This window comes from Martes martes, assembly GCF_963455335.1.
Source record: "Martes martes genome assembly, chromosome: 7".
In the NCBI taxonomy this organism is placed as follows: domain Eukaryota; kingdom Metazoa; phylum Chordata; class Mammalia; order Carnivora; family Mustelidae; genus Martes; species Martes martes.
This window is the reverse complement of record NC_137894.1, coordinates 38,637,557-38,650,420: the sequence shown is the minus strand read 5'-3', so window position 1 is coordinate 38,650,420 and position 12,864 is coordinate 38,637,557. Positions and strand designations below refer to the sequence as shown.

Sequence of the window (12,864 nt, the reverse complement as noted above, 5' to 3'; positions counted from 1 at the left end):
ATGACAAAACCCTACGAGAAACAGAATGTATTTCCCTTAAGCCATCAGTTTTCCCTGGTGAGAGATAATGAACGAACCTAAAAGGAACCTGTAAAATCACACATTTGACTTCAAAGCTATCTGGCAACGGTAGCGGGTTCTTGAAATCACAGCCAGCCCCTGTGTTCAATGTTTACTCTTGTCCTTAGAGGTGCTGTAAGGTACGGGCTACACGTGGGGCCAGCACTCTCTCATCAGTACTGACCCACTGACGGATGGACCGCACAGACACAGTGGAAACCCAGCATGGAAGATCAGACGCCTTCCTAAGATGGTCAAATGTGTTGTCATGTGGAAAAAAAAAAAAAAAAAAAAGGAAATTGCAGGGAAAAATGTGAATAATCATCCCATTTTTGTTTTTTAAATACACTCTGATAATTTGCATAGATTTATGGAAAAAAAATCTTGAAGGAAACACAACCAATGGATGGTGGTGATGGTTGGTCCTGTAAAGTGGGATTCCCACATTGTGTCCAACTCTTCCAAGTATGTGTAAATTTTTTAATTAAAAATAATAGCAGTGATAGCAATAATAAAGATTGAGAGACACTGTATCTAGAAAAGAGAGAGACAGATCAAGCTTTCCTAGATCCACAGGAGTGCCTCATGAGCAGCAAAGAGAACCATCCAGAGGTCTAGAAAATATCCTGAATTCCTCAACAGAAGCACTAGGTAACCTTTGAAGGAACCCACCAGGTTGACCTGGTATAGTTTACCTTCCTTTATTCATTCACTTTCAGGCAATCTCCCCGTGGGAAAATTTCCCCCTGAGTAAGATCAAGGCAGGGCTGCTTATCTCCCTTAGCATTTTATGATGCTGATCTTTATGGTTGCCTTAAACTCTGATACACGATCCCCAGAGCAGCCGAGGCTGGGCAGTACCTGAGAAGGGCAGGGTCCTTTATTCCCAGGACTCCCACAGTAGCTGGCTCAGCCCTATGTTCTGAACAATGAGAAAAACTAAATCTTTCTTACCCTGAACACCACAGCTACTGGATTAGTTGTCCCTACAAGCAATGGTCTGTTGCAGTGAATCAAAAGCAGGAAGGTGGACTCAGTGTAGTTCATCATTAGGTTATGGAACACCCACTTCTTATAAAATACTATTAAGGGCAATGAGAGTACCAAGATGAAAAAGAAACAGCCATGTTCCCAAGAGCTCAGCATCCAAAAACACACCCAAACAAGGCAAATAGGAACACTCAACATTAACCAGTATAAGGTCCTGAGAGGCAGGGGAGCCTGGTGGTTAAGGCTTGGTGGAATTGCACTTCCTTACAAAGGAGTAGCAATATAAAAGGAACAACTGTCTTAATTGGAGGTGGGTGTATATCAGAGGCTCCTAGAAATGACATTTGAGCTGGGTATAGAAAGACAGGAAGGACTTTGTGGTTCATTGAAGTTCGGAGAATCCGTTATCGCAAAAGCAAACAACTACGAGGCAAGGCATTTGCTCCAGGCCAAAGGCACAGATGTGAGAATGTTCTGAGAACATTAAGCAGGCCTACAGCCTACACTAGAGTGGGGAAGGAAAACAGACAGACAGGTAGGGGCCAAACTCTAACAAGCTACAAAGAAAGGCCTGATGGAGAAGCAAGGTCTCTTGTGGAAGACAATCAGGGGTCATTCACCTCTTTGCAGGAAGGGACTAACACTCAAATCTGAGTTAAGTGATTCAACAGCAGTTACTGAGTGGCTCCTACTACAGTCCATGCATCGCAACATGGACGGACGGGGGGCTGGGAAATAGGTGAAGAGATCACACAAGCTTTGTGCCTTAATTGCTTTTGTCACCCTTACAGGGCTTAGCATAGTATCAACACCTAATAGGCACTTGCTCAGTAAATTAAATGTCAGTAGGAGTTTCTTTTTAGGTTGAAGTAAAACGCAGTAAGGCAAATATACCTGAAACTCCCCAGAGTGCCTTCCACTTTCTTCAAACCAACCCCCCTGGGAGGGACATTAAGGGAGGCACAGATACTATTCAAGCCTCCTCCACAAGAATCACACAACCAAGCCCTTGTCTGCAACTCAGGGCACCCGGGAACTAGGCAGGTCCTCTGGGGCCCTGTTTCTGCCCACCCCAATTGTGGAGGCAGAAGGCTGGTCTCCATTGACAGGAGAAACTGGGGAGACACATACCATCATGCTCTCGGCTTCACCACATGGGCTCACCCAAGAGAAAAGTATCATCAAATAAAAAGGGGTGGAGACGATGACCCAGGGAGGGGGCGGGGATGCTCATGAGTTGCCAGAGATGTATTTCCCTAAGGAAATTAGCCACATGCATTTCCATTTCTCTAAGGCCTGGTCCACTCAGTGACGGTGGCTTCCTGCCCAGTTCCACCTAACAACAGGAGGTGTGGTTCCTGTGTTGTGGCTTGGAACACAGGCACCACACTCTGCTCGGCCCAAGTATAAGGCCTCTGGAATATGCGGGTCAGACTGTGTGGAGCAAGGTACGCCCCTTGGAGTTGACCTCTTAGCTCCGCTGTGGTCCTGAACATGCAGGCCTGGTCCACTCCATCAGAGTGGGGCAGATCTTCTCTGTAAAGGGCCAGATAGGAAATATTTAGGTTTTGCAGGCCACTGGAAAAACCATTCTTATCTCAGAGGCACACAAAACAAGCCAAGAGGACCCTATATGGCCCAGGCGGCACGAGTTGATCTACAGGCTTGGACACTTTGTAGGTGGTATAAGGGGTTCTCGAGCCCCCCTTTCTTGTGTTGGGATGCACTCTGGATAAAATTCATAAATATAAGGACAGTGATCTCTCCTGCCTATCCTCACCGGCTCACTTCTGTACAGGCACACGATGTGCCCAGGAATGCCAACATGCAGAGAGAAAATGCAGGTCAGTGAATGCGCAGAAATACCAGTGTGACCTGGAGTGTTAGGAACCCCCCTCCCCACTCTGTCCCCACCTCCGCCTTGACCTTCCACAAAAGCAATGCGACCTTCCAGAACATTCCCAGGAATGTCTGTATTTCCAAGAAAGCTCTAAGAAGACAGCAATGATTCAAGAAGTAGTTCCTATTCTTGGCTGCACATCAGAATCACCTGGGGAGCTTCCTGGAAAAAACCGGGTATTACTCTCTACTTTCAGAGGTTCCTGTTTAAACTGTCTGGGGTGGGGCCTGGGCACAGATATTTTAAGCTTCTCAGTGATTCTGTGTATAACCAGGGTTGAGAACCACTGACTTAACCAAAGGAATGAGACGTCAACTTGTGCAACAGGATGGGGCAACTATTTGGAGGCCTTCCCAGAACTGTCAAACTCTTCAGCTGGACCAGCACTCCCAACCGTCTGTCACCTGCTTCCTGCCCAGGTGGGCCAGAGGTGACAGGCTGGCTTTATCCCAAGTTTCTCTTCCTTGTTTCTTGTTTGCTGATTCAGTGTGAGTTGTGGCCCCTGTAGGACCCCAGTGACTCCCTTCTCTTTTTAAGCACCAATTACACCAGGCCTGGGGAGGGAGGGTCCCTAACCCCTCTCCTCATTAGTTAATCATAGACGATGTAAACAATAACCGGGTGTACGGGCCTCGAGGGAAACAGGGAAAAGGCGAATTCAGACAGGCTCCCTGGAGGAGGTGACCCCTCCTCAAAGAAGCATGAAAGAGGCGAGGAACAGCATGGGAAGCTTGGGGGATGGCAAGCAATGTGGAGTATCTGGGAAACGTGTGGGAGGGGGACAAGGAAGGCAAAGGCCAGATCAGAAAGGCCTGGATGCTCGAGTATGGAGTTTGGACTTGTTGCTGGTAGTACCAAGGAGGGCTCCTGAAGTGGGGTCATCAGCTGACCGGGTGTTGCATTTTAGAAAGGGCACTCTGGCCTTAAAGTACAAATAAGAGTCAGCAGTATGGCTGAAATTTAGGAAATAATCACTCAGCGACAGCAAGATAGAGGGAACTAGCCCTGTGTCCGTCTTCTGTGTGCTGGAGCACATCAGAACCGGCCACCGGAAGCTCGAAGACCATGACACAGGTAATGGCCAAACGTATTTCAGAGGGAAGCTTTTCAAGTGGTCTCTGGTTTGTTAGTCCTGGATCCACAACTCCTCGAGCACAACTAGACCATTTTCGAGGTGGCTGACCTGAAAGGCTTTTCCACGTGATCAGAAGCTCGGGCATCTGGGGTTCTTGCTCAGGTATGGGTGCTCAGGACAGGTGAACTGTGACACAGACCACGTATGCAGCCCTCTCACAGGACACTGAAGACATGGAAAGGTCCAGAATCCCACTCCGTACCCTCTGCAGAAGAAGCACCACGGGTTCACCATCTTGAGGAAATCAAGTGTCCTAAGAGCCCCCAAGACTCAACGTCTGTTCATCCTTCCTCCGACACAACAAAAAAGAAAAGAGGCTTTTTGGCTAAGTCCTAAGGCTGCCACAGTTCCAAAACTTTGCAACTTGGCCTGTCAAGGGCCGGGTCCGGGGGCCCTGCTGAGGAGCCAGCCTGTTTTCTGGGGGCAGTGGCCCCCCTGCCCACCCATTCCTGGTGGGTGCCGCCACTAGCTTCCTTCCACCAGACACTGAGGCCCCACAGTGCCACGTCCCTTCCTCAAAGCCCACAGATACAGAAGTTACACACACAGATGTTTCTGTGAAAAGGAAGTAAATACCTGTGTGACCCATTCACGGGCCAGCTGAAGAAAATTCTTTATTCTGAGCCAATCAGACAGAAATGTGTCCTAGGACAGTGTGTGTTAGCCAGGGAGGGAGGACCAGCAGGCCAATCGGGTTTGGACAGAGGACACCTTCGCCAAACAGAAAGATCAGCAAGACAGTCCTATCTTGTGGCCTTTTTTGGGTTTGCTTCTGTTTTGTTTTTCTTTTTATGCACCACTGAGGGGTCATGACCAATCACACCAGCCAACAATCTCTCATTATCAAGACGGCGTGGTGCTGGAGGAAACCCTTGACAGATCTCGGTCTCTCACCGCCCCAGCTGAACAGCTTCACCAAAAGCATTTGGCTGCACGTAGCAACACGTGCCTTCCCCCTCAACATATACAACCTGGCCACACAGCGGACCTTTCATGTCAAAGGCTCATTCAGTGGGATTAAGTTCATTTGCGAAACTCCCTTTAAAATCGAGAAGCGATGTCAGTGTTTTTATAAATGTCTTCCCGGCATTTTTTTTTTAAAGATTTTATTTATTTATTTGACAGACAGAGATCACAAGTAGGTAGAGAGGCAGCAGAGAGGGAGAGAGGAGGAAGCAGGCTCCCCGCCAAGCAGAGAGCCCGATGCGGGGCTCGATCCCAGGACCCCGAGATCATGACCTGAGCCGAAGGCAGAGGCTTTAAACCACTGAGCCACCCAGGCGCCCCTCTTCCCGGCATTCTTGAAGGGCATCGTGCTGTCTGTGGTTATTCTCCAGCCAATCTATCTTCCTGCCGTTGCCATAGATAAAACTATATTTAGTACACAACTGGTTTGAAGGTAGATTTTTTTTTCACAACCCTTGCTGGTTGGCTTCCATAAATGCCTCTTTGCTTATCAGCTGACAGAAATTACTTTCCCACCAGTTTTTTTTTTTTTTTTTCTTTGAGAGATGATTTCAGATAAGAAGGAAACACAAGTTGTCAGTAGCAGCCATGGGACAGGGGATAACCTGTGACAGTCTGGTCCGGCTACACCACCCTGGCTGGCTGACTCAGAAAACTCCCTGCTCAGTGTCAGCTGTCACCACCATTTCTAGCTGGCTTGACTATCTGGACCAACACAGCCTGGTTCTCCCACAGTCCCTAATTTGGTAAGCTCTTTGGATAAAAACAGAAATGCTATGATGGTGGCTAGCATGTTCTTGTTCAAGACCATCACTTGTCCAACATCCAAGAGGAAAGGTAGGATGACACAGAGTTTACTGACAAACTACTTTCGATGTCAGGAACAATTTTCATGATTACTTGGTCTACAATTTTATTTTCAAGATATCCCATTCTTGTTTCACCAAAAACACAAGTGTTTGCAAATTCAATATGCCATTATGATATGTATGCCAAGACTTACATTAAAATGAGTAACATTTCCTCCTTTCAGTATCCCAATGCCAGTCACCCCACAAACTCCTATTCACCCTGTAAGACCAAACTCAAATGGCTCCTGAAGAGGGAGGTCTTCTTCAGTTGCTTTGAGAAGAACCCTTCCTTTTAGCTTCACCCAACTCGGTTAACACTGTACCCCACTATAACAACCATCACTTTGTACGACGGTGGTCTGTGATAAGGACTGCCTCCACAGGTAGAGTGGATCCCAATGCCTAGCCCAGTATCCTCCAGGATATCTATAAATGTTGTTTTAAAAAAAAAAAAAAATCAACAGATAACCTCTTCCCACCATGACCCCCTCCCCCCCAACACACACACATTGCCAGGACCTGTGGTATCTGTAGATCATGAGCAGAGGAAATTTTAAAGGGAACCCTAGAATCTTTAGATATCTTCTTTCCTAAACAAGTATGCCAGTACCTGTGTGCTCAGAACAGCCCCACATGGTCTGACTTAGGTCCCTGACCCCTCTAGGTCCTTTGACCTAGGTCCTTTGACCCCAAAGTATTTTGGTTGTCTTAATCAAAAGGCAAAGCTTTCTCAACAGTTTGTCCATTGTGCCACTTACAACTAAAGAAATACTTGACAGTAAACATTTGAGAAAAACAATCTTCACAAAGGTTATCTAGTGTGCTAGTCCCATCTGCAGTGCCCCCCCCCCCCAATCTAGCCACCCATTTCTAGAAGGGCCCTTGACACTCATGCAGTCTGGTCCCACGTATGCCTCTGTCCAGGCTCAGGGCTGCCTTTTTAGTGACTTCATTCTTTCTCAATCTCAACTGTGTTCCAACTGAGCAGCATTTCCATAGAAAAAAGGCCAATGCCTGTCTTGGAGTAAGGCTGGGACTGTGGTCGGAAACCCACTTGGATCTGATGGGGATTTTGCTTTACAAAGCTAATAACCGGACAAACAGAGTTCTGTCAGTCCTACACATCTGGTGTACCCACATGCACACACACACAGCCCCCTCAGAATCCATCACTTGGCCCACACCCAAGACCTTCTTCTAGAGCTGAAGAAAGCACAGAAGGTAACCGCTAGTCCCTCGTGTGAAGTATGGAAATGCATACAGGCACGTGGGCAAGACTAGAAGTCGGGGGTGCCAAAGGGGGTCCTGACTCGGACTTAAGCATCTGTTTAGCTAAAACTTGGGGAACATAAGAGAAGTCTCAACCACAGAAAAGAGGCACCAAGTGATAAATATCATGAATACTGTGAGAAAGGGATGAACTAAACAGCCACGAGGCCAGCCCCTGGCAGGGTGCTCTGAGGCCTGATCTTGGAAGAGATACAGAACCAGACAGGTGCAACCTGCATGAGCCTAGCATCATTTCACAGAGAATCTGGAGAGGTAAGAAAAAATGCAACCAAGGTGAGGGAGAAACAGAGCGCTTCTAAAGTGCAGCCTTTCTAGAGACAGGGCCCAGGTCTCCCTGGGCTACCTCCTCTGGCTTAGTGCTGGTATTTAAATTAGAACGAAGAAAGGGGTTTGCAGAAACCCGAATCCCATACCACTGGGCTCCTGGGGAACCCGCTGCTGATCTCGCTGTTGTAACGTGAAGCCCACACCTTAGCTAAGTTCACTCCAGAATCGGTGTTACTCTATCACCAGTGGGGACAAGTGACCTTTTGTTCAATCGCCGAAAAGAGGCAAGGTTGGGTGTTAAAGACATTCATTCCCTTTGAGCCTCAAGTAGGGAAATGCAGGAATGTTTCCCTCTTGCTTTTTAAACTCGTGCCACCAATTAACGTGGCCTAAGAGAGGAGGCAGGAAGGAAAGGAAATTTCTGGGAATTCCAGAAAGTCCACAGGCCGTCCAGAGGATCACAGCCGGAGCTGGGACGGGATGGGAGAGTTGAGTCCAGAGTGGTGGGGGGTGGGGGTCAAGGCTGGGGGGCGAGGGGCGCGGGGGGACGGGGAACTGGCTCCCGCGCGTCCCCAACGCCAGACCCCGCTAGGGTCCTGGCCGGGTCGGGGAAGCGGGACGGCGGCGGCAGTCGCCCCTGGCTACTCACCCTCCTGCTGGGCGCCCTGGCGCCGCTGCCCGAGAGCAGGGTGACGGTGGACGTGGAGCGCAGCATCCCGCAGCGGCGGCCGGCAGCTGGCCCGCAGCGGCGCTGCCCCCAGCCGAATAAGCGCGCGGAGCCCGCCCTGCGCGGGGGCGGTGCAGGCTGGGACCGAGGGGGCGGTGCGGGCCGGTAGCCGCTCGGGCTGCGGCGGGGCGGGGCGGGGCCGGGGGCGGGGCCCCAGCGCGCCAGCCAGACCCGTCGGGCTGCATTTTCTCCCCCCGGCGCAGACTCGGCCCGAGTGGCGCGCCGTCTTCTGTCCGTGGCGCAGTGCCCGCCCGGGGTCCCTCCCGGGGCAAGCGAGAGCCCTAGATACTCTGGACGCCCAGGCTCTGTCTCTTGCTTGCGGTGTCAAGGTCCCCTGTCTGTTCATCCTCAAGGTACTCAATGGCCCACGGCCAACCCCCTAGGAGCCTCATCTCTGGAACCCTCAGAGATGTCATTCATTATTTACTGTGTCTCTTCCAGCACCAAATCAATCTACTGGCGCTGTCTGTCCTCATGATGTTTGCAATCTGGTCGGGATACCTAGGGGCGACAGGTGTTGGTACTTTGGTAGAAGAGGAGATACCAACAGGAGCATGCAACAGGCCCCTGGGAGCTGGCCCGTGCCGGGAGGTGGTGACTAAGCTAACACCTGAAGGAGCTAACACCTGGCAGGAGCCAGCCAGGCGCAGAATGTTTATCACAACTGCTCATATTTATTCAGTGATTACTGTGGTCCCAGCTGGCAAGCACTTTGCATATAGAACTCATTTAATTCTTGCAACCACCCTCTGAGGCAAGCACTATTATTTTTCTATATCCCCATTTTGCAGATGAAGACACTCACCCACCCAGAGATTGAGTAACACAGCAGAAGCCCCACCAGCTGGCAGGGGCAAAACTAGGCTGCACCCCAGGGTCTGATCCCACGGCTCTGGTGCACCCCTCCCCCAGCAGAGGGAGTCGAGGGTTACAGACCAAAAGAACTGGCATGTGCAAAGATGGGCACCAGGCAAGAGAAGGTGTGGTGTATTTTTTAGGTCCTTAAACTATCACAGTGTGAGGGGCCCTGATGGGGGCAAATGGAGAAGCAGCAGAAGGAGGCTGAGCCAGGTCACGAAGAGCCTGGTGTACTTAGCTAAAGGGTTGGCCTTTATCCTGAAGATAAAGTGTCTTTCAGCAGGGAAAGACAATCTCTCTCTACTCACTCTTCAAAGCCTGGGTCCAACACCGCCTCCCCATCAAGCTCTCCAGGGCCTACTTGCCCTGAACACTCACACTCATGAACCTAGCAGCTCTTTGGCACCTTGTCTTCCATTAGAGTCGTGTGTGTGTGTGTGTGTGTGTGTGTGTGTGTGTCCCCTTCCCCAGAGGCGAGCTTCCAGAGGGTGAGGGCCAGGCCTTGCCCTTCTCTGAACCCCCAGTGTAGCACCAACATGAAAGATACTCAAAAACTTGAGGCTGCGCAGATTCCCAAGTGCTCCTGCGGGACTCCATCATTCCACAGATGAGGAAACTGAGGCCAGAGTTTCTAGGCGACGGTACCAAAGTCACCTCACCTGCTGTCATCACCACCACCACTGGGCCTGCGTTCTACATGCTCTGTATGCATTTTCTCATCCAATTCTCACCACAACCCCAACAGACGGATACTGTCACTGTCCCTATTTTGCAAATGAGGTGCAGGGACATCAGGTTAACTGGTGAATAGACTGGAACTAAACCTGGAGTGTTCTAACTTCTGGTCTGCTGCCTTTGGACCACCCTCCCATCCCCCACCCTTCACGATAGGTCCCTTTGTATCCTACCTCTGCGCAACCCCATCTTCTTCAGAGAGTTTTATAAAACTGAAAGCTGGGTCTGCCTTTCAATAAATAGTGACAATGGTCAAAATGTGGCCATTGAAAGCCAACACAGGTTAGAAATATCTGCCTGGTTATCTCAGCAGAAAGAAGCTCTGATATGTTTTGTTTTGTTTTGTTATGTTGCCCTAAGGAGAAAGGAAATGTGCTGCCCTTCAGACAGAGGCAGAATAGCCTGGCATCGTCAATGTTTATTTCCATGATGGCAACCTCCCAAGTGACCACCCAAGATGGAGTCAGCATTAGAAAGGACGTGTGGTCCATGGATTAATCTTCCCTCTACCTACCCAAGTCTTTTTCATACTGTTAATATATTACTTTCCACGCTGTATTACAGTTTATTACAAAAGCAGCCACAGGCACATCAGCCTGTGAGCTCTTTGTTGTAACTGGAGTGCATTTACATCTCTGCCTAGAGCAGTAACCGGCATGTTACAAGTACACGCTTAGTGTTGAATAATGTTGAACAATGTTGAATAATGTTGAACAATGAAATGATGTTAGAGAGCAACAGTACAACTCACTCAAGGTCAAACAAAACAGAAACCCAGCTTCTAGGCTGGGCGAAGGTCTCCAAGCAGTTTGCTAGCAGAAGCAGTCAGAGCCCCAGGATTATCCCAGCTAGGAAAGTCCCCCACACTGGCTGTCACTGTGTTTGGACACAGTGTTGGCTGTGATTGGACAGATGCCACAGTCCCTCCCTACTAGGCCAACACATATGGAATTGCAAGAGAGTGGAGAGTGGGGAGCCCCAGCAATGTGGGAAAGGAGAAAGACGGGGAGTGGGAAGGAAATCTGGGATTGAGAAATCAATGGAAAGTGTATCTAAAATGGAAGAAAGAAATAAAAAAAGTCATAGTCGTGAGTTTCTATGAACAGTCCTGGGAGGAAAAGATGGAAAGGAAAGATTGACTCCTTTCAAAAGGGAAATTAAAAGTGAGCACTTCTGCTCCAGCCAGACGTCCTCTCCAGCCTACAGAACTGAAGGGTCAGATGGGGCAGGTGTGAGAGGGATAAGGGCAGGGCTCTGGGGTGGAAGGTCACCCTGTTTCCTTTCAACATTGCTCCCATCTACTCCAGGCCCACCGTGAGCTTTGGTAGCCAAAGACCACTGCTGTTCTGGCAGAAGGGAAAAGGAGCTATGACAAGACTGCCTTAGTTGCCATCCTATCCATCCACAGTAGCAGTCACACATTCCTAAGAGCTGCCCTGAGTTTCCCTGCTGAAGCACAGGTCTATAGAAAATTCCAGATGTCTGTATAGACACTCTTTATTCTCTTGAAACCAACCACTGAACTGAACCTCCTTCTTTCACCCTACTTCTAGAATGTTCTCATATCTTCCCTGCCTCGGCTTTCAGAATTGTCCTTACCACTCTCTGCTGAACCCTCCCCAAACTCTCCACTGGCATCTTTAGTTGAGGGGTTAACGAGGGGATCCACTTCTCCAGCAAAGTCACGAGCCTCGGAGACTGTTGACTTGATATTTCTTGGCAGAGACGATGAAAAATTGAACTGCTGGACAAGGACACAGGGTAGGTGAGGCCAAGCAAAGCCAGGCTTCCTGCTACTTTGCGCCCTCCTCACTCTTATGTCTCTGAAGCTTCCCTTTTCTCCTTTTGCCATTCAGCTGTCATAGCCCTGGCATATTCTCCTGTTCTGAATGCTAAACAGAAAGTAAACATTCACAATAAAAGACAGACACATTTCCAACCCAAGGACAAGGGTATTGAGTTATAGAGCAGCTCTGGATGAAGTAGAACAAGAACTACCCCACATTCATGGGACGTTGGAGAAGAAGAGGGCAGGCTCTAGAGATAAGCAGACCGAGAGGAACCCAACACCCTGGCCAAGTCACCCAGATACACACCATTTATAAACCTGTCTAGACATGGGGCTGGAAGCCGCTGCTGGTCCACTCTGGGGAATCCAAGCTCACTGAAAATAATCCTGCCCTCACCAGTTAACTCATGCACAGATGAACCACTGGTAAAATATAATAAGCTCATTCATTGAACAAATATGGAGCAAGTCCCTACTGTATGCCAGACACTGGAGACACCGTTATGAAGGCCACTCCCATTTTCCAGGCATTCATTTACAATCAATTTGAGAAGACAGGCAGGTACTTAGTAAAGTAAAATGGTATCTACCCCTTCGATGGCACTCTCTGCATTCAAACATTTCCAAATACACCAACTCATTGAACCTTCCAGGCATCTCCGTGAGGAAGGTGTGGGGCTGTCCCCTGTTTTGCCGAGGAGGAAATCACAGCCCTGGGAGGTGGTGTGACTTGTCCATGGTACCAGAGCTAGTAAGGGGTGGGGCTAAGTAAGCTCCCATCCAGCAGCATGGCTCCAGCGTCCCCGAGGCCAGCCAGCTCACTTTGATACTGGGTGGAAGCAGACGTGAGAAAGTCCAAAGCACTGTGGTGGGCAGGGGAGAAGGGGGGGTGGGGCCCAAGCTGTTCCTGCAGCAGAGAGCAGAAAGCCTTCCCCAGGAAGGCAGCATGGGGGCTGGCCCCGAAGGATGAGAAGGAAAGGTCAGGGCATCCAGGGCCAGAGGAAACCAAGGGGTCAGAGAGTCTGGGAAATACTGTGTTATCTAGTTTAGCTTGACCTTCAGAGCAGAAGGGACTGGCCAGTAGAGCTCAGATTGCTAAGGCCTTGAATAAAGTTGAGAATCAATCTACAGGTGGTAGGGTGCTATTAAAGGTTTGCAAGCAGGGCAGTGACGTGCTCAGGCAGCAGAGATAAGAGTCTGGATGGAAGGCAGAGGCTGCAGAGCGAGCATTTTGGCGTCTGCTGAAATGGTATTGATGTGAGACAAAGAGGCTCTGTACTAGGGCCACCAGCAGCA

The 12,864-nt window shown here is 49.5% G+C and overlaps 1 protein-coding gene across 3 annotated transcripts in view; it reads right to left on the bottom strand.

Moving 5' to 3' along the window:
• MYZAP (myocardial zonula adherens protein) overlaps positions 1-8,242 on the bottom strand; it is an 89,189-nt gene extending 80,947 nt beyond the window's left edge. For 2 of the 3 annotated variants that reach the window (XM_080808171.1, XM_080808169.1), the window contains exon 1: positions 8,109-8,242. In XM_080808171.1, the coding sequence (XP_080664297.1) occupies positions 8,109-8,174 (66 nt within the window). In that variant the 5' untranslated portion in view covers positions 8,175-8,242. The remainder of the gene's footprint in view (positions 1-8,108) is intronic. The other variant, XM_080808170.1, reaches the window with a different exon arrangement.
• Positions 8,243-12,864: the final 4,622 nt, after the last annotated feature.